This window comes from Lindgomyces ingoldianus (genome assembly GCF_010093535.1).
Source record: "Lindgomyces ingoldianus strain ATCC 200398 unplaced genomic scaffold BDR25scaffold_5, whole genome shotgun sequence".
Lineage (NCBI taxonomy): Eukaryota > Fungi > Ascomycota > Dothideomycetes > Pleosporales > Lindgomycetaceae > Lindgomyces > Lindgomyces ingoldianus.
The window spans coordinates 2,068,330-2,088,648 of NW_022985166.1; the positions used below are offsets into that span (position 1 = coordinate 2,068,330).

At 46.7% G+C, this 20,319-nt stretch overlaps 6 protein-coding genes across 6 annotated transcripts; 2 read left to right on the forward strand and 4 right to left on the reverse strand.

Annotated features, from left to right (window-relative positions):
- Positions 1-549: 549 nt before the first annotated feature.
- BDR25DRAFT_310944 (uncharacterized protein) lies at positions 550-987 on the reverse strand (the record flags this gene model as incomplete). The annotated part of the gene is made up of 1 exon (XM_033691197.1): positions 550-987. The coding sequence occupies one exon, from the start codon at positions 985-987 to the stop codon at positions 550-552; it is 438 nt and encodes a 145-aa protein (XP_033552439.1).
- Positions 988-1,303: 316 nt separating this feature from the next.
- Positions 1,304-1,564, reverse strand: BDR25DRAFT_213300 (uncharacterized protein; the record flags this gene model as incomplete). Its single annotated transcript, XM_033684747.1, has 1 exon — positions 1,304-1,564. A coding segment is annotated over one exon (261 nt), but the record flags the coding sequence as incomplete, so codon positions are not given.
- A 1,624-nt stretch (positions 1,565-3,188) lies between these two features.
- On the forward strand, positions 3,189-4,054 carry BDR25DRAFT_350964 (uncharacterized protein; the record flags this gene model as incomplete). Its single annotated transcript, XM_033694787.1, has 5 exons — positions 3,189-3,225; positions 3,324-3,369; positions 3,471-3,672; positions 3,735-3,755; positions 3,806-4,054. The coding sequence occupies 5 exons, from the start codon at positions 3,189-3,191 to the stop codon at positions 4,052-4,054; spliced, it is 555 nt and encodes a 184-aa protein (XP_033552441.1).
- A 707-nt stretch (positions 4,055-4,761) lies between these two features.
- BDR25DRAFT_382694 (uncharacterized protein) lies at positions 4,762-5,115 on the forward strand (the record flags this gene model as incomplete). The annotated part of the gene is made up of 1 exon (XM_033697789.1): positions 4,762-5,115. The coding sequence occupies one exon, from the start codon at positions 4,762-4,764 to the stop codon at positions 5,113-5,115; it is 354 nt and encodes a 117-aa protein (XP_033552442.1).
- Positions 5,116-13,749: 8,634 nt separating this feature from the next.
- On the reverse strand, positions 13,750-14,834 carry BDR25DRAFT_350971 (uncharacterized protein; the record flags this gene model as incomplete). Its single annotated transcript, XM_033694788.1, has 6 exons — positions 13,750-13,840; positions 13,890-13,972; positions 14,038-14,204; positions 14,313-14,409; positions 14,539-14,707; positions 14,746-14,834. The coding sequence occupies 6 exons, from the start codon at positions 14,832-14,834 to the stop codon at positions 13,750-13,752; spliced, it is 696 nt and encodes a 231-aa protein (XP_033552443.1).
- Positions 14,835-17,651: 2,817 nt separating this feature from the next.
- BDR25DRAFT_310951 (uncharacterized protein) lies at positions 17,652-18,878 on the reverse strand (the record flags this gene model as incomplete). The annotated part of the gene is made up of 3 exons (XM_033691198.1): positions 17,652-18,043; positions 18,236-18,361; positions 18,638-18,878. 3 exons carry the CDS (start codon positions 18,876-18,878, stop codon positions 17,652-17,654), a joined length of 759 nt encoding a protein of 252 aa, XP_033552444.1.
- Between the last annotated feature and the right edge of the window lie 1,441 nt (positions 18,879-20,319).

The window sequence follows — 20,319 nt, forward strand, 5'->3', positions numbered from 1 at the left end:
CCAGCGATATGTCACAAAGGTCCTTCGATACAAGGGGAAATAATAATCATGATTTTGTTAAGCCTTCAATATTGCTAATCTCTAGTATTAGGGTAGGTGAACTATATCGCCAGCTTGAAGCTCTCAAGAAGTTTACTAACAATATAATATTAGCAATTATTACCGCAACAGAGACACCTAAACAGGTATTGGGAAGGTGGAAGATGCTGATGAAGGGAAAGGGGAGGAGAAATCAGTTGGATCATTTTGTACTTTAATCAATACACTCATTTCTACCGAATTAAGCAGTATCCGGGCAGGAACTTTGCACTGATAACCATACTTTAAATTCCATCCTCCGCAAATACCAGTGGATGAGGATGTGAAAGTGGATGTGTCGGTGGAGGTGGAGGTGTCGGTGGAGGTGGTGGCGGTGGCTGGGACCCCAATGAGCATGGGTGCTCGGCTTACCCCAAGGGTTCAGACCATCCTTGGACAAGAGCTTGCTCCGACGGCATCAATTGATTGACTGCAAGTTTCACCAGGGTCCAGTTCTGGACCACCCAATAACTATCTCTTGTCCACGTTATCGTGGCGAAGCCAGGCTTGACACGAACAGTTGGCGTTGTGGGCATTTAGAGGGCCCGAAAATGGGACCACCTCAGAGGCTCTCTCCCCGGCGACTCTTTCTCCCCGGCGACTCTCTCCACGGCGAGTCCCTCTCCCTGGCGAATCTCTCTCCCTGGCAAGGCTCTCCACGGCGAGGCTTTCTCCCCGGCGACTCTCTCCACGGCGAGTCCCTCTCCCTGGCGAATCTCTCTCCATGGCGAATCTCCCTCCTGGCGAATCTCTCTCCCCGGCGAGTTTCTCTCCCCGGCTGGACTCTCTCCCCGGCGAATCTACCTCCCAGGCGAGGCTCTCTCCCCGGCGAACTTCTCTCCCTGGCGAATCTCTCTCCCCGACGAGGCTCTCCACGGCACTCCCCGGCGACGCTCTCCTTGGACACATCATTATTTTTAAGACTGTCCCAGCCGCCTGAACTGCTTTTGCTTTTGAGCCAGTGAACTTTCACGTTAAGATACTATCATCATCTTCAGAGACTACAGAGTAAGCAGATTGATGATAACCACACATGGAATTCTGCCTTCTGCCCACATCCATTCTCGCTCCTCGGCCCAGGTTCTAATCATAATGTGTCACTTTGCCTTAAGCCCGCACTTGGCGCTTTGCTCAATTCTAGAGATCATACGCTTTTAATTCTGATAGGTATCACTTTACGATCCTTCTCCTTCCATATGTCATATGCGTAAAAGAGTGCCAAGAGTTACGGATACAAGGGGACCCAAAATCGGCCCCAGAGCGGGTTTGGAGGGGGGGCCTGAAATGGGACCCCTCTGATCCTCTCGTGCCAGCCTATTATTACCTCGTTACTGACAGCACGCCAGTCTACGACAAAAACATATCCCTGGTCTGCTAGCACCCACATTTTGTATCCAATGGGCACAGGCTTAGAAGGTATGTTTACAATCTCAGGCGTACGCCCTGTAAAGCCTACCATAGCCTCATCAACTGCCACATGGCTACCTAGTCTCCAGTAAGACTTATACTTGGATCTCAGGAAATCTGCTAATTTGACTATCTTATCCACAGGACGTACGCGCCTCCTAGGAGCTGAAGGAGCTTCTGAGGGATCCTAGACATGAAAATAACGGTGGATTTGTTGCCACTACAAGAGCAACATTGTATTGCGTACGCTTCCATGATATGGTCTTTCTGAATCTATAGCCTAGTAATCCTCAATCCTGAGGCTTGGGTACAGATTTATATAGATATATATGCCTAGGTAGCCATATATGGCGTCCGCCTCAATAGGCTTCCAGCTTCTGGATCTTCTGGCCAATCTGTACCTGGACCAGAGTGCCCTCCCTAAGGCGCCTTGATTTCGAATTCTCTCAGCATTCCTGTTTGTACAGCGTACGCAATACTCAATGAGCTCAGGAGGAAAGAACAGATCAAAAATGTCAAGAGGATCAGAAATACAGATAACAGGGGGCAGAACAGGCTGTCCCTGACGTTCAGCAATGTGGAGAGGAGTGAAATCAGGATAGCTTTCGAGTTTTGAGAAAGGACAATACATCTTTCACTGGGAAAGGCCACCCCAGAGTAGGCTCAAGAACTCTGGAAACGGTGTGTGACAGTAGATTAGCTAAAGCGAAGGCACCTCCGGCTCAGATTACTTTTCGTTGGGGCGCTGGACGGCTATTTTGATATGATAATGGTCCATTGTCCCACCTCTAAAGTCGACGTTAGGCTTCACCAGGAGCGGTAGACATCACGGTTCTATAAATTCTCCAATCCAATACTAGATATTTCTGTGTTAGTCAGTACGTGTAGCCTGCACAGCCGTCAAACGCCACTCGCGCGGCCTCTCAGCTTTGGGCCTGCGCCCAGCAAGCCAAGTATGTTTTTGCCAACCTGTGTTTGACATCTGAGTCGCGGCTTAGGAAATTGAGGCAAAATATTCTTAATGGGCTTCCTGGCAGATTGAAGTGCAATACCAATCTGGTCATCAGTAAGGCCTCGTACTCTCATAATTAATATAAGATGCGGTACTCTATATATGAAACTGCAGTTTATATTACCGCATAGTTATGTATCTATAGACTGCGTTTATAATGAGGAACCTTCGCTCTATTTAAGATTTAAAGAGGAGGAGATCTTATATAATCTGGGAAAAATTATTTCCTAGTAAGTAACTTTTAATGATGATAGATCATTATACTGAGGCTTCAACGCCCGCTTTGGCCCCCCTATCTCATCATCATCACTCTCTAAGTTAATTTATATAGTGCTTAAGTTAGATCATGGATCCTTCCTATAGTATACGTTGCTTCCATACGTACTAATCGGTTCCGCTTCAGTTCCTTAAAAATTATAATAGGGGTAGATGTTATAACGTGAAAATATTTTAATGAGAGGCCAAGATAACAGAGTTAAGATAGCATTAAAAGTGGCTAAAGATGTTTTAATAGATGAGCATTACTCCTGCCCACAGCCTTCTGCTAGGGTCTAAGGCATGCTTAATAGCACACGATTAACCAATTAATCATGACACGTTAGCAAACAATAAGTGACAAGGTTTAAACATACTCATTCATGTGTAAGGCTGCTAGCAAAGCCACTCAGCACAGCAGGAAGCAGTTTAACGCATGAAATCCCACTCAGGGATCTCCATGACCGCCTACAGTCGCTGCATAATGTAGAGGCTTATTAGTTAGCTGTTAAAGCTTTAGTGTTGTCTTATTTAGCTAGGAAGTTATAACATAAAAAGACACTTGTCTAAGTTCCGCTTAATGCACCAAACAGTTCTATGACTCCTCACGCACCTCTGTGAACCAGCCAATCACTAACGCAGTTTCTGCATTTCAAATGCCTATAGAATTATCCTCGCTGCAAAGAAGTATCTAAGAAGGAGAGGTTCGTACCCTCAGCCAGAGTTGTACTATCCACCAGTGTAAGCTTGACCCACGTACCGCAAACCTTAACGCCGTAATCGACATTAGGGGCGCTGAGAGTTTAATGTCCCTTCACCTGCAGCAGCAGGCCGCGACATCCGTTGATGATACTGAAGAAGATCTGGAGGACGCACATGCTCCGAGAGGAGGCAGCAAAGGAGGGCGCAAGAACCAGCTCGTTATCGAGTTAACTGATCAATACTTAGGCAAAAAGAGGAAATGCGATGACGGCCATGCGAGCCAGGCTGGGCATACACAGTAGTTTGTTGTTATAACCATTAGTCACGTGATACATCGTGCACCTACCTTAGGCTCTCCTGAGCATCCACAACAATACAATCAATCATCTACCACATCATTTGTCAAAGCTGGAGCGAGAAGAGAAATATGTCGAGAAGGTGATTCGTCAAACCATCCGAAAAACATCCTTGATGCTGAGCGAGGATATAACCAATCCTGCTCTCGCAGATATCAATAGTATATCAGGACACTGTCCAGACTCAGGCTTGTCAACAAATAAATCAAATCCAAATCGATCCAAATCTTGGCAAATCAAATGAAATCAAATCGAGAATATATCTATCCAAATCAAATCAAATCATGACACCCGGATTTATTTGGATATTTGAATAATTTGGATAGGTTTTTAATGGCGGCAGTACTCAACCTCCGCTGTTGAAATATTGCCCAATCACCGTTCCCAGCGTTAGGCAACTGTCGGTTCACAGGCAGCAAGGGAATGAACAACTGGTTCTCTGTATCTGGTATCTCTGGTGTCTTCTTTCTTCTAGTAGGCTACAAAGCTCTATATACCCTCTCCTAAATCCCTGTGAACGTTGTGCGGTGCCAGGTCATGCTAAGGTGGGGTAGTACAGAGAGGGGTAGCGATGTTACACATCCCTCGTATTGCAGGGGGTGAGGGACACAAGGAGGTGACGAGGCTACATAGTCCCTGTACTTGCATATTATGAGATAGGGCAGACTGCAAGAGGTTGCAGGAGTCTGCAGGAGATTGCCGGACGGTGCAGCAAAGTACGGACAGGTTCAGACAGCAACATTCGTTGCAAAGACTGTTAGCCGCGCTTCTGCCTAGTCTGGCTCATCTCTGAGTCACTCCTTACTATTATGGCCTGTCATAACTTATTGTGGCTTCATGTTGCCTGTCGTACTATTAAGTATATATTCAGTCTCTACCTCCGCGAGTTAGAGGCCAATTAACTCATTCCTTCATATAGACAGCTGCTTGCATCTAACATCATTACTGTAAATGGCTCCATCTACGAACGCCGATGAGGCAGCAACTGTACTTTCTACTGCTCTTTCTACCGCTCATAGCGACCTTGAAACCCCTACCGACCTTAATCCATCTGATACCAGCAGAGAGGTGACTGTAGACACCTCGTCATCAGTCGACTACACTGGCTACGAAGGCATTAACTGGAGTCGCCTTCCAGGCTATCATATACGTAAACATAGAAGAAGGCCTCGTACGGGCTGGGTGTGGGATTATGGATACGATATCGAAAAAGATGGCTCCGGTGACCGCTTCTGGCTCTGTAAAAAGTGCCACCAGAAGAAAGCCACAATCATACATGGGCACATTTATCATGATAAATCGTGATAAATCTTATTTATCATGATAAATCCGCCACAAACGCCACAAGCGTGATAAATGATAAATCCATTCCAACCGTGATAAATCATAATTTATCATGATTTGGTCTTGGCACCTAAATTTCTGCAGGATGCCTGTCAACCTCGGAGATTTAATCAAGCTTCCTGCAGCGAACCAACCATGTTCATCGATTATCTCTTCCCAAACGGGTCATTCGCGATCTTCTACTCCACAAGACCCTCCTGGCTTTAATATCTTTATTCGATCCAGCTATCCTGAGCTTGATGAAGCTTCCGTCGGCCAGAAACGAAAGAGAGGTAAAATCCTCTATTCCTGTACACAATGCTCCAGCTGGAGCCATGGTAATCGTGGCTCAGCTCGAGAACATGTCTTACGACGTCACTCAGCGTCCATCTTGCCCCTGACCCCGAATCAACGATCGATTGCGACGATGCTGCCGCCGATAGCCTCTCCCAACCTTCTCCGCACGAGTTTTAATCAACAGCGATACAAGGAAGCCATTATTGGCCTCCTGACTCGAAGGAGAGTCCCATTTTCAGCCGTAGAATGGAGAGAGATGAAAGATCTGGCTCTAGCTTGTAATCCAGCCATCGAGGATCTTTTGATCACATCTAGAAGATCTGTTATGCGTACGATCATTTGCCAATTACGAGTTCTATTGCGATCAAATCAGAACAAGCCTCTTAGGGGCAGTCTCTCCCATTCATATCGCGTCTGATCTGTGGACTTCTCCTCATCGACATGGCATGCTGGCTGTTTGCGCGCAGTGGGTGGATGAGAAGTATGAGCTCCAGAAAGCGCTCCTAGGTCTTCCTGAATGCCGATACAGCCATACTGGCGAGAATCAAGCTTCCCTTATTATCGCGACGCTTGAACGGTTTGGTGTTGAGTCTAATATTGGCTTTCATACAGGGGATAATGCTACATCAAACGATACATGTCTTCGATCAATAGAAACCCGTCTTTCAGCTAAAGGCATCCGGTTCAGCGCTTCAAAGCGCCGTATTCGTTGTATCGGCCATATCATCAACCTTTCCCTTCAAGCCTTTCTCTCCGCGTCCTCAAAAGAAGCTCTAGAAGCTGCCCTCGAAGCTGCAGCCGGCGTTCCCGGCGAAGACCTTCTCCCTCGATTCACAGAGGCTTTGTCCCATCAACCGCGACCACGACGGCGACGGAGAGCTAGTATAGCTAGTACAACTTCCGATGATGGCACGATCAGTGCTTTACCAACCTTCCGAAAGCTCCATAACCTTGCGGTCTGGATCCGTAGCTCAACGATTCACTCAGATCAATGGGACGATCAGGTAGGCTTGCGTTTAGGCATTGATAATGCCACCCGCTGGTCTTCATGGTATACCGTGGTAGACAAGGCGCTACGGAAGAAGACGAAGATCATTGAGTTTATGATAGATCACGAAGAATCTCTTGGTGATAACCGACTTACCGCAGTGGATTGGGGCTTTCTGGAGAAAGCTCATCGGTTTCTCCAACCATTTACAGGCGCCACGCTGTATTCAGAAGGTAATAAGTCATCAATCTCTCAATCGCTGGTTCTACTCGACGCGCTCCTAGTCCATTACGAGAGGAAGAAGGAGTTCTACTCCAAGCCCGAATCGTACGATCAGAGAATGATTGATGCTATCGGAATGGGGTGGTTTATCATTGATAAATACTACCAAATGACTGAAGAGGCCCCTGTTTATGCCGCCGCCCTTCTACTCGACCCTTCTCGTCGGGTCGCATACATCAAACAGAATTGGCCTGAAAGCTGGCACAGCGCATCAATCGAATTGGCATATCAGATGTGGCTGGACGATTTAACGCGTCCAACAGGAAGTATTACGTTACGGTACTACCAACTTTGTCAGCGCTACGTCTCAGATTACAGTTACTTACGTACAGTTGACTAGACGCTAAGAGGACTTACAGTTGCACAAACGTAACAGTTGGTTTTTAACTGCGTATATGGTCAGCTAGAGTGTTAAGCTCACTATAAACTACTTGTTAATGGAGCTAGTTCTTCTGTAGTTGTAGCGCCTTAATTGTAGCCCTACTAAGAGAATTCCTATTAATTGTAACAGTCCTCCTGCCTCTGCTGAAGGCTCTCTCGCAGTCGCAGCTAGTGCTTAGTATAGAGAGGAAATTAAGGGCGATTTTGAACAGAGTTAGGTACGTATTACAACTAACCTTAAGCCACTAAGTGAGAGGCTCTCCTTATAGAGGACTGTTGTCCTTTGCCTCTGTAAGGTTGTTAAACAAGCTGTTGTAGTATTGTTGTAACTCTGTTGTTTTTTTCACCCGCTTGTACGCTTTTTAGCTAGTAAAGAAGGTAGAGTTAACACTAAGAGTCTCTTTAAGGAGGCCTCTAGAGGCAGGAATTTTCCGCTAGGGGATCTCTGTTAGCTTAGGCTCTACCTGCTCCTCTGCGTTAACGTAGCGCTAGAAGATCTCCTTTATAGAGGACTTAGCCTTTTTATGCTAGAGCTTGTGTTTACGCTAGTGTTGTTTAAACTAGTAAAGCTAGAGGCGTAGGTAAAGAACAGTTGCAACTGCGTAGTATGACACTAGTAGATTAAGTATTAGCTTCTCCTAGTATGTTAGAAGCTTCTTAAGCCTAAAGGCTACGCTGTTTTTAAGGTAGGAGTTAGGTACTTCTAGCTTAACTTTAACTTTTACCTATAGAAGCTTCTTATACAGCACCTAGAGGTTAATAATAGTTATCTATAGAGAACTTTGCTTACAGTTGCCCTTAAGCCTCTTAGTTATTTAATAGAACAGCTTAAGGAAGTTTGTAAGGCGCTTAACCTCCTTCTACTTGTTGTTGCGTATAACTTCTTAAAGCGCAGTGTTACTAGGTACGTAAGAGTTATTGTTATCTGTTCTTTGCTATTTGCATATAAACTTTGTAATAGCATCTTTAAGATAGAGGCAGCAGAGAAGCATAAGGTAGGTTAAGTGCTAGCAGACGCTGCTATCTTGTATTAAATTAAAGGTGCTAAAGCTCTAGAGCTTATTGTTGTTGCTAAGGTTTTATTGTACAGCTTTAAAAGCTTTACAGCGCTTGTGTAAGAAGAGTATAGTGTTAATAAAGTTATGTAACTTTCTAATAACCTTGTGTTTTTAATAAAGCTTAAACTGCTCTTAAGGAGCAGCTCTAGCTAGGGCAGCTTTAAATTAACTAATTCTGCGTCTGTATATAACTGCCTTTACTACTAGTTGTATTGTATAGCTAGCGCAGCGTAGGCGGTGCTTATTGCTAAGCTTGGTACTAAGATGTTCTGCAAGGTGGGCGATAGTTGTAGAATTGTTATTAGACGCGTTGTTAGCAACAAAACAACTAAATTTTAACGTGACGTTGTAATCCTAGATGACCTTAATAATTGTTGGAGGGTGCCTCCTTAGCGTTTGCCCTTGCACGTGATTAGGGTTAGCGCTTTAGCATTTCTACAGATAAATAGCTTCCTCTGTAGCTTTAATTAAACCTTAAGCCCTCTGTCTAATAATAATAGCCTACGCCTAGTTCTTACCTGTATGGTTGCTAAATAGGTTGTTAAAGCTAATAAGTAAGTCTTATTAGCAGTAGTTAGCATCTAATTTATGTGTAGTTAGTAAATGTTTTAATTTTTGCGCTGCTAAGACGCTACTCTAGCCTGCCTAGAGATCTGCTAAGAACACTAACCTACAAAGTGCGACACTACACTAAGAAAGGAGAGGTAGTTTAGAGAAGTCTATATATTAACGCTTAACGCAATTTTAGATTTAGCTATTCTTAGTACTGTTTAAATCTCTTCCTTCTGCTGCGCAAAACCTAAGTTTACGTAGAAAGAGATAGTAGTTGCTGACAACGGTAGGGCTGCGAGAAGGTTGCCACAGTTCTAGGTAAGGATTGCCTGAAGTTCTGCTAACAATGCATTACAGAAGGTTTAGTCCTGTAGGATAACCTAGTTAACTACTGCGCTCTGTAGAGCTTCCTTATCCCACAGCCTGTAAGAGACTACGCAGGCTGCTCCTACAGCTGCTTTCTATAGGCTGCTTAGGGTACAAGGACTGTTAGGTAAAAGCGCTCCTCTAGCTACATCTATTTAGTAATCCTTCTGCAGATAAGCAACAATATAGGTGTAGCTGTTAACAAATTTGCTAGCTTCTTAAAGTCTTTAAGAGTGGCAGAGCTTACAGAGCCACACTTTTACCTTCTAGCTGTCTTTATCCCTATACTGTAAATCTGCTTTATAGAGCTAAACAGCTAACAGTTTACGCCCTTCTTAAAGAGCGCTGAGGTGCTTTACTTAGTATCTTAGCTTCTTAGCTCTTAGCTTCTTTTTATTAACATATATATTGTCCTACTTAATTAGAAACTTCTAGCTAGCGTTGAGTTAAGAGTCCTTTAGGAACTCTTTAGATTGTACATCTAGAGATAGCAAGCCCTCTTAAGATGATAAGGTTAATGATGATTGTAATTTTTTAAGCCTTTAAGAGCCTGCGTGGTGGTAGTGTGGGGTTAATAAGGAGGAGGAGGAGGAGGCAACAGCTTAGCTGTTAGTACAGCGCAGGCGGCCAGCTTAAAGGAAGTGTTAGAGACTTATATTAACAAGATAGGCAATAGCAATTAGGAGAGATGGGATGGAGATGTTATTTTGTGAGAGAATACTTAGAGAAAAACACCCCTTTGTTATAGTAGGTAATTAAGAAAACTCTGCTTGTTGTACGGCATACACTAATAGTTACACTACAGGAGCAGCCCTTACTACATCACCACCTTACCTTAGCTAACCTCTCTAACAAAACTCTAACAAAACACTAAAAACGCTTATACAACTGTAATATGGTTGTCTGTTTAAGCTTCACAAACGTAATGTAACGGTTGAGAGGCTGTTACTTACGTACGGTATGTGTAACTGTAAGGAAGTGGAACGTACCAACCGTATTACGTACTGTTGGACGCGTTGGGACGATTACGCTTCGATTGATCCACTAGCAGACGACGGTATCTTCAATTCAAGTCCTCCTACGTCTCCCTATCCACAGCCGATTAGAAACGAGCTTGATTCCATTCTGGACACGCTGAAAGTCAAATCTAACTCAACTACCCATATCGACGACTGTAAGGCTTTTATCGCAGCTGATACAATCAATATTGACGGGTTAACACCGCTGGAATGGTGGTGTTGCTCAGAACAGCGTCGTCAATATCCTCGGCTGAGCCGAATGGCCATCGCCATTCACTCTATACCGGCAGAATCGGCAGAGCCTGAACGGACGTTTTCTGGGGCTCGGAGAACTTGTTCATGGGACAGGCTACGTTTAAGTTGTATAAAGATCGAAATGATAGAATGTATCGCCAGTTGGCTGCGGGAAGACCATGTCAAGCCATTACATGAAGATGGACTTGGCCTGCCAGTTGGAGAGGTAGTGGATGATCAAGACGTCATGGAAACGGAACTTCTAGAGGTCGTGGATAGCCTGTAAATTGATCATTTTGTAATCGTAATAAATCGTGATAAACGTGATTATATCATGCTAAATCGACTTCAATTTAGCATTATCAGGATAAATGAGGGAGCGATTTGGCAGAACAGGATAAGCAGGATTTAGCAGGATTTAGCAGTATAGCATTGTGTGCGCGCCAAGAAATAATGGTCCCATCTTCCTAAGCGAAGATGGGACCATTCGTAGCGGGGGGGGGGGGGGCATCCAAACTTCACTTTTCGCGGGAGAAACCATGCCGCCCGCGCCCATGTATGAACGTGATAGATCATGATAATCATGATAAATCATGATAATGATAAATGGACCTACGATGATAACGTGATATGATAAATCGGCTCAGATTTATCATGATTTATCACGATGCCCATGTATGGCCACAATCACTCACATGTACGATGCCGCATCTACAAGCCAAGCAAACGGCCATATGGAAGATGTTCACCGCGTCAATAAAGACGGGCTATTGTCACCGCTAAGGAAGAAACAACGCACTTTCTTTGACCTAACTAATCTGAACTCTCATCGACCGAAGGATCAAGCCGTAATGAACGCTTTTATAGCATCATTCGATCCTCTACACTTTCAACATCTGCTTATACGCTGGGTGGCCTGCGACAACGTTCCATTTGATAAGCTTGAGAGTTCGTACTTCCGCGAACTTATGGAATACGCAAACAGCGCTATTATTGAGTCAGGAAGTCTGCCTACACATAATACAATCCGTGAATGGATTGTACGGTCCTTTAATAGCCACAAAGGTGTCGTAACTGAGCTACTTGGCCGCTCAATTAGCAGGATTAATGTCTCCTTTGATGCTTGGTCCTCCCGCAAGTTCACCTCCCTCCTCGGCCTTACCGTACACTTTCTTGATGAAGAAGGGAAGCTTCGTACATTCCTTCTAGGCCTCCCGCAAATCGAGGGCCGCCACACGGGCGAGAATCTTGCAGAACGCGTTGGTGAAATAATTGACGAATTTGGCTTTGAGGATCGTATCGGATACTTTGTTACAGATAATGCGGACAATAACGACACGTGTTTCGAAGATCTAGGCATCGAATCTGGCTTTAATAAGCAGCATCGGCGGCTTCGCTGCTGCGGGCATATTATTAACCTCGTCGCCCGATCTATACTCTTTGGCACGGATGCCGACGCCTTTGAGGAGGAATGCCAAGCCGACAAAGAGGTTCAAGATGAGATGAGGCTCTGGAGGTCGAAAGGCCCAATTGGCAAGCTACACAATATTGTGCACTGGGTGCAAAGATCTGGCCAGCGTATTCACAAGCTCCACCAGCTCCAGCTTATTGAGAATACCGCAGCGCTTTCGGCGTAGCGTAGTACGGAGCCGTAGTCTACGCTACGGAAGTGCCCCGTAGCGTAAGTACGTAGGGCATATCTTTGAAATACGGTGCCGTACGTAGATACCTCTGCCACCATAAAGTACGCTTGTACGCCGTAATATTTATACGGATTTCATATAAGCTCGGGTATATAGCTTCCGCGCACATATAGCTTCCGCGCACCCCACCAAAACGCGACACCTGCAGAAAAGACGCGATATCTCTCAACAACGCCCTTCAATATGGATGCCCGTGAGCAAGCTATACAATCAGCTATCAGCGATCTCAATACAGGTGTTTATACTAGCCAGCGCGCGGCTGCTAAGGCGTACGGTATTCCTCCTTCTACCTTACGCGATCGAATCAATGGCGCAACAAATCAACAAAATAGCCACGAACACCAACAGCGACTAACCTCTCTCCAAGAAGATTTCCTTGTAGACTAGATCCTTAAAGAGGACGCGCGCGGCTACCCTCCTCCCCACGCTCGTGCGCGAGAAATGGCGAATCGAATTCTACGTATGAACGGCGACGATCAACCTGTCGGCAAGCTCTGGATCTCACACTTTGTCAAGCGCCAACCACGCGTCGCCTCAGTTATCGGCCGGAAGATTGATGCTCAGAGAGTCGAGGCGGCTACACCAGATCAGCTACGCGCGTTCCTCGAGCTCTATGAGCAGACGCGAGAGCGCCTCAATATACGGCCGGAGGATACGTACAATATGGATGAGACAGGCATCGCCCTAGGCGTATGTACGAATACCCGCGTCCTTGTCAAAGCATCAAAGAAGAAGGCTGAAGTCAAGTCGCCAGAGAGTCGCGAGTGGGTGTCGATAATTGAGTGCGTATCTGCGACAGGGCGGAAGCTACGCCCTGGAGTTATCTTCAAGGGCCAGAGCCTACAATCAACTTGGTTCCCTGCTGAATCAGTACCTAGCTGGCTCTTTACAACGTCTCAGAATGGATGGACCTCAAACGAGATAGGTTTTGAGTGGCTACAGCGTATATTTCTTCCTGAGACGGCGCCAGTGGAGGGCCGATACCGACTCCTGATTCTTGACGGTCATGGCAGCCATATTGATCTAGACTTCCTCCTGCTCTGCAAGCAGAATAAAGTCTACCTTCTCTATCTACCTGCGCACTCCTCCCACGTCCTACAGCCTCTAGACCTCGCTCCGTTCTCCGTTATCAAGACCAAGTACCGCCGCCAGATCAACAGCCTAGCCTCGCTCGACGACGCAGCGCCTGTCAAGAAGGAGCGCTTTATTACCTGCTATTATCAAGCTCGAGAGGAAGGCTTTACAGATCGTGTAATTCGGGCTGGTTGGCGGGCTGCTGGCCTCTACCCGTTTAATATCAACCAGGTGCTTAGCTCATCACAAGTCTCGCACCAGCCAATTACGCCTTCACGCCCAAGGCAAGCTCAATCACCTATTGAGGCCTTCCTCTCTACCCCTCAGGGCCCTCGCGATATCTACCTTGCCCAGCAGGATATCCAGAGTTGCGAAAATCTTGGTCCTATTACGGAAAGCAAGTAAGGCGCTAGCAAACGCAAATACTAGAGCAGCAGCGCTAGAAGCACAGAAAAGGCGCCTTGAGGCTAAACTAGAGATCGCTCTCCCTCAAGCCCCTCGAAAGCGTGTTCAAGTAGACCCAACTCAACGCTTTACAGAAGTCGGGAATATTATGGTGGCAATACGCAGATCAGCAGCTACAGCAGCGCAGCTAGAAAAAACTGCTCCAGAGAGAGCTGCTAAAAAAGCTGCAGCAGCTGCAGCAGCTGCAACTCTTGAATCTATGTGTACTCAATGGCAATTATAAGGGCGTTGTCGAGAAATATCGCGTCTTTTTTTACAGGTATAGCGTTTTGGTGGGGTGCGCGGGAGCTAAATGTGCGCGGAAGCTATATACCCGAGCTTATATATATGACATGACCTTTCGAAGGCGGCGGATCTCGTGCTGGGGGTGGCATATTGTTCGTGGGTTGGTGTAACTGTTTTTCTGCCGTGTAACACCCACTATAGAAAATTTTGCTGTCGACGAGTAGGGCCCATCTCTCGTACCGTCTCTATCTCTTTCCAACGTGTATATCGTCGTCGTTATGAACAGCTTTGTTACTCGTAGCTCTCGTAGCTCCTAGGCCTCGCAGGCAGGTCAGCAGCCTGCCTTTGAGCCCTATCATCATGCCGCGTCTCGAAGGTTTTCTGCCGCCGCCGCCGCCAAAGCTCTTAAAAAAAGCCAGGTATTGAACTCCTCCGCGTCGCAGAGCTATGCCAGCACTATTGCTAGTACTAAAAGCCAGTCTTTTAATTATACAAACGCCCTAGCCGTCAATCATGAGTATACAGACTTAGCAACAGGCCCACGCTTTAATATCAATTAGGAGAGGCTCTGGCATAGCAAGCGCCACCTGCGTAGTGGCCGTGTAGGATTTCGCGTCAAGAGTAAATCTCAGCTGCTTGGCAAGAGATCCCTAGCGTCTATATAGAAATACAGCGTTAAGCTGGAGTATCTAGAGGACGATCTAATTAGCAAATCTATTATTTTCTTGTACTAGTTGTGCTATAAGAGAAAGATCTCGTACTGTTGCTTTGCCGTCAACAGTACAAGGCATATCAAAGAGCACCTCAAGAAGGCGCACAAGCTCAATCCTGACAGTAGGCTGATGCCTGCGCCCGTTGCTCACTAGCCAGCTAATCCTTTTGAGGCCGCTGTCGCTGTAGCTGGCAGCCAGCCATCCTTTGGCCAGTCTCCTTGGCAGAAGGAATAGTTGCTGGCGTCTCTCGTCGACTCGATAAGACTTTCATTAAGGCCATAGACGTAATTACGCCACCAGATCTCTACGTCGGGAGCGAGTGCCGTATACGTTGCGCAGGCCATATCATCAATCTCATTACTAAAGCTCTAATATACAGAAAAGGCGTAAGCAAATTTGAGGAAGAGCTAGCTTAGGCATCTCTGCAACAGCAATTCAAGTTGTATAGGAGTTATGGCGTTGTTAGAAAGCTATAAAACTTTATTAACTTAGTCTACAACTCCTATAAGCGTCGGCGCGCCTTTAAGACTATTCAGAAAGGCGTACTTAACAAGAGAGAGCTGTACAATTACTCGACGCTTAATCTTGTCAAGGATGGCGGCGTACGCTGGCACAGCGTTTTATCTTATGCTACTCCGCTGCGACAAGCTCAAAGAGACGATTCGACGTTACTTCAAGAAAGTACGACTTGAAACTATTACTACTGACGAGGAGGAGGACGCCGCTACTACTACCGAAGGCTATCTCCCTAACAACGCCCTTACTAATGACGACTGGGACGAGGTTACTGCTACTAACGAGGTCTTGCAGCTATTCTACTCAACTAGTCGTAGCCTTGAAGGCAACGCTAGTCAGAGCGGCTTTGGCAGCCTCTGGCAGACGATTGTCAACTTGCAAGAGATATACGAGTGGCTTACTGACGGCGTTGACGAGGTCCCTGGCGTCAAACAATCAGCGTACCTGTCAGGCGGCATCTCTCTGGCAAAGCTTGTTATTGAGCCTACGCCGTCCGTATATTGCGTCGCGACTGCACTCTATCCTCGCCTCCGTCTTTTATAGTTCAAGACCTACTAGAAGAAGTTTCCTAATTGGCACTAGAAAGCTGAGCGCTCGTTGAGAGACGTCTTTTAACAATATCTCAACGCCAAGGACGAGCCTAACGAGCGAGATGAGGATACTGAGGAGCCTACTTGTCGAATGCTTCCTGGATCTTATGCAACTGACGAGCGACGTCTACGTACGATGAACGTCGACGTACATCTCCTTACTGGCAAGCGTAGCTTCAAGCGTTAAAAGCGTATAACTCAGCTTGACGAGTATATCAACAGCCTCTACAAGGACTTACTAGCGGCGGAAAAGGATCCAAAGATCAACGCCCTTATAGATGACTCACACCGCTAGTGGGTAGAGGAAGGCAGGACGCGCTTTCCTATTGTTTACAAGCTAGCGATGGATTACTTGTCAGTGCCAGCGACGTCCTGCGACTGTGAGAGGGCCTTCAGTACAGCCAAACGTACGATCACGTGCGATCGCAATTTACTGTCGCCGGCGTTAATCGAGGTTCTACAACTTCAGAAGAACTGGCTCCGAAGAGGCGTTATTAAAAGCTACCTCAACGAGCTGACTACATGTATCCAGAAGAAATCGTTCACAGGCTTTGCCTAATTAGGAAAATTGTATACACTTTTCTCCGTACTACGCCCGTACACCGTAATTACGCCGTACGCCAGAGATCCTCAGCCGTAGCGTACGTACGTAGGGCTTGAGGCCTTTCACCGTAACGTAGTAGGGCCACTATGCTACGGATTACGCTACGCCGAAAGCGCTGGAATACCGCTTTGAATCTTGAAGACAAAACAACCTACGATGTCTTCACAGATAACGCTACCCGCTGGAATTCATCTGAGGCGATGATGGAGCGGGGCTACCGGCTTCGGAACCCACTTGATACCATGGTCCAAGCACAGGTAACGGAGTGGAACCAATACGTGGCTAGGAAGACCGATAAGGAGACAAAACCGATGCCAAAAAAGAGTCGAAAGAAGCCGGCGATTGTTGATGATAAGATGTCTGCTGAGGATTGGTCGGTGATTGCAGAGTATCTGGCTATATTGAAGCCGTTGAAGACAGCTACCAAGCGCCTTGAAGGCCGACCTGAAGAAGGTGAGTTAATCCTAGCTATGTAATACTTAAACTTATAGACTCTAGGGAAATTTGGTGCAATCTGGGAGGTTCTGCTAACAATGGAGTGGCTTCTTAAGCACCTGGAAGAGACCAAAATCCAACACGAACGAGATGAAGAACCACACCTACGAATTGGCTGCAATCTTGGCTGGATAAAGATGGATGAATACTACGCCCTCACCGAGGATAGCCCTGTTTACCTCGCCACCCTTGTCCTCCATCCTGCCTTCCGCTGGTCAACCGTCGAGTCACAATGGATAGATCACCCTGATTGGTTGGCGAGAGGAAAGATAGCTGTGCAAGCGCTGTGGGAGGAGTATCGAAAGCTCCCTGTCGAGCAGGATACTATGCCTGAGCAATCCACCGTTACAAAGAAGACAACCGACCTAGATGACTTTATGGCCTCAATTAGGAAGCTCAGCACTCAGCCTGCACCTTCACCGTCGCCTACACGCGACGAGTACGCAGAATGGGTGGCCACTACCGACCCAGGCGACTGTTTGGTGGATAATCCAATTCAGTACTGGCTTCTTCGAAGACGTCAGTATCCACGCCTCTCCCGTATGGCAATTGATCTCTTTTCAATCCCCGCGATGTCTTCTGAGCCGGAACGGATATTCAGCCTTACAGGGCAGATGGTTACACCTCAAAGAAGCCGGCTCAAAGCGGATATTATAGGAGCAGCTCAATGTATATCGTCTTGGGAAAAGAACCGGGTTATTCAAATAGCATCATAATGCTAAGAACTAACTATCCAGATATCCAAATAGATCTAAATCTTGGCAAATCAAATCAAATCAAATCAATACATGCTAGTATCAAATCAAATCAAATTGAACCTCCAATTTGATTTGATTTATTTGATGACAAGCCTGTCCAGACTTGCCAGGGCACTTGTAGCGTTGCAAAACAGGGAGTAAACTGAGTTATCTGAATGCCTAGACAGATCATTACATACAATAGTTGCCCGATTTGCACTACTGTCCTTCAGCGAGCCTTTTCCTGGGCCTCTTCGGCGCGCCATGGCCAGTGAAAGAGGTGTTGGGCGTGGAGTCCCTTGCGCCGCCGCCAGTACATTGCTGACTGTTTCCTTGTGATTGAGATTCAGGCTGGCTTGATCCCGAAAGATTATGGCGCTGAAGGTCTTCTGAAAGTCCAAAACTCTGGGAAAGTTGTGGAACACTGAAATCCAGGTCTGCTGGTATTTGGTCCATAGCCGAACATAGCCGTTTGAAGTGATTCGGCATCCATATGTCGTAGACGTTCTTGGTGAACTTGTATGCCGTCCATTTCTCCTTTCTATCTAGAGCTATAAAGCTAAACTCATGGATTGTATGGCGGTAGTACTTGGTGTCCTTTCCATTAATGACTACGTAGTGTCCATAGATTCTTACCGACCTGTGGTCATGCGAGACTGAGAAGGCGAGAATCTCGCGATGAGCTCTATCTCACGACCAACGAGTCTAAAGAGCTCGACGGTAGCTCTCACCGCAAGTGTCATGCTAATGGGCATTCTGTCGGTCCGCGATGTCGAGCGCTGCAGCACCGCACTTCACCTTACAAGTAAGGAACGGGAAGTACATGTAGTACGTGGCCATGAAGAACGACTGATCGCCGGAGATGAAGTTGCTAATGAATGGGGCAAGCTTGTCGAGCTGCTCGTTAGTAAATGCTTCCTGCTTGAATCCTATAGAGTAGTCAGGCTGCGGACGCGTGCCTGTTAAGGGGAAGGAGTTGTTCCGGCCTTTGTTAACACTTTTGATTAAGACCTTTAGATGCTTGGCTTCGTATGTTGTCAGGGCCTCTGCCGAAGGTACGATTAATCGACTAATGTCTTGAATAACCCTGGCTTTATTCTAATTCTAAATCTTTTAGAAGGTTTGCTTAAAGTGGTCGTCGCGAAACAAAGACTGCTCGTGAACGTTTTGCTCCTTCTTAAGCAAGGAGCGGCAAAGCGTCTTACTTCCTTTGTTAACGTTAAGGTTGGATTTAATCATAAAGCTTCCCTTCGTCGCAAGTAAAGTCTTATAACGTGGATCTTGGTAAGAAGCGCTCTTGACGTCTCGTGGCTTTTGGTCGCTGGGTGTTGTTGAGCTTGGCGCGACAGAGCTCGTCGCGACAGAAGCTAGATCAACAGAGACGAGCGGAGATTTCCTCCGGCGAAGGGAGCCCGAAGACTTCTGCCTGGCAAGTAGATGGCTCATGTTTTTGTCACTCTGCTCAGAGTATCCTTTGGGCCAGTGTCCTGTCTTTGTCCAGTACAGTATGGAGGTCCACTGGCACCAGCTGTCTATACCATGCTCATTATGCATCATGCGCCGCCCACATCACTATCCAGGCAGCAAAGAGGCGCTAGACGGAACGATATCCTGCCGTCCCTCCCGGTGAGCATGATATGACTCTGCACAGCATGGCCCGCTCGCTATGGATTCTCACAGCCTCCTCGAGGACCACCAATCTACCTTCCATTGCGGCTTCGTTCTCCAATCAGATATCTCCAGCTCGTCTCCAGGTGTGTCATCAAGGGGCTTATGACTATTTAGCCCGGTTTGAAACGGCGATGGATCACCCAGAATGCAAAGCCTCAGCTCGTTGGGGAGGTGCTCCGTTAAGCAATTCTTCAGTCTAAGAGAAGGCCCCTGGTGGTGGCGGTGGCAGATCCTGTACTTCGCCTTGGTGATGTTTTGTCCTGCGTAGCCCCTCTCAATCCTCTTGTAGTCATCTGTCGACCCGTCTTCCTTTCCTGTCTAGCTACAGCACTCCAAATATTACGCCAACCTTACCGTAAAGGTCGGTGAGCTACTGCTACTGCTACTACTGTCAAGGGCCTTAGATGATCGTTCAACCAGCTGATATCGATAGCCCATCAATGCAGAGTCCTTTTGCAACTCGAGATATGAATAAAGTTAGGTGTTCAAAACTCTTTCAACTCTACTTTCAAGTGTGGGCTGTACTGTCTAATTTCGTGTGCGAAAATTACAACTATTATTACCAGTAGCTGAATACACGTATTTGATTGTCCGAGTAGTTGCGAGGAACTATGAGTGGAAGGAAAGTATTGCCGGCACAGGGGTCATAGAGCTAAGCCACGGAAGGTTGTGTCCCGAAAATGGGACCAGTCAGTCCCCGACACCTCACACATCCCTACTGACTGATGGGGACCCAAATTCAGACCCTTTTCATGCTACTCAGGGAGGACATCAGGCACGATCACGCTGGCTCATGTTGGCTCACGGCGAGCTCAGGCTGGCTCAGCCACAGCTCAAGCTGCTTACTCATTACTCACATTACACCCCTGCGTAACTCACGATCAGATCCTGTTGGAAATTGTGGACGATACAAATGTGCAGAGGAAATTGAGAGATTGAACTTGTCTTGTATTGAAAGTAACTACGAGCAGTTATATAGGTGCTCGCAGTAAACAGAGCTAGTCTCGGATGGGCAGTGCCACTGCTCATGTGCAGGTGCTGCCATCTGGTATGGTAGGAGGTGCTGACATCTCGAAGGAGCACCTGAGCTGTATCGTAAACCGCGACACATTATGATGGTGTTGTTGGTTTGGTGGGGTCTTGGCAAAAGTGGCCCACTCATTGGTGTGGCCCACTCGTTGGTGAACCACGTTATATGGTTCTTAAGTAGCTCTAC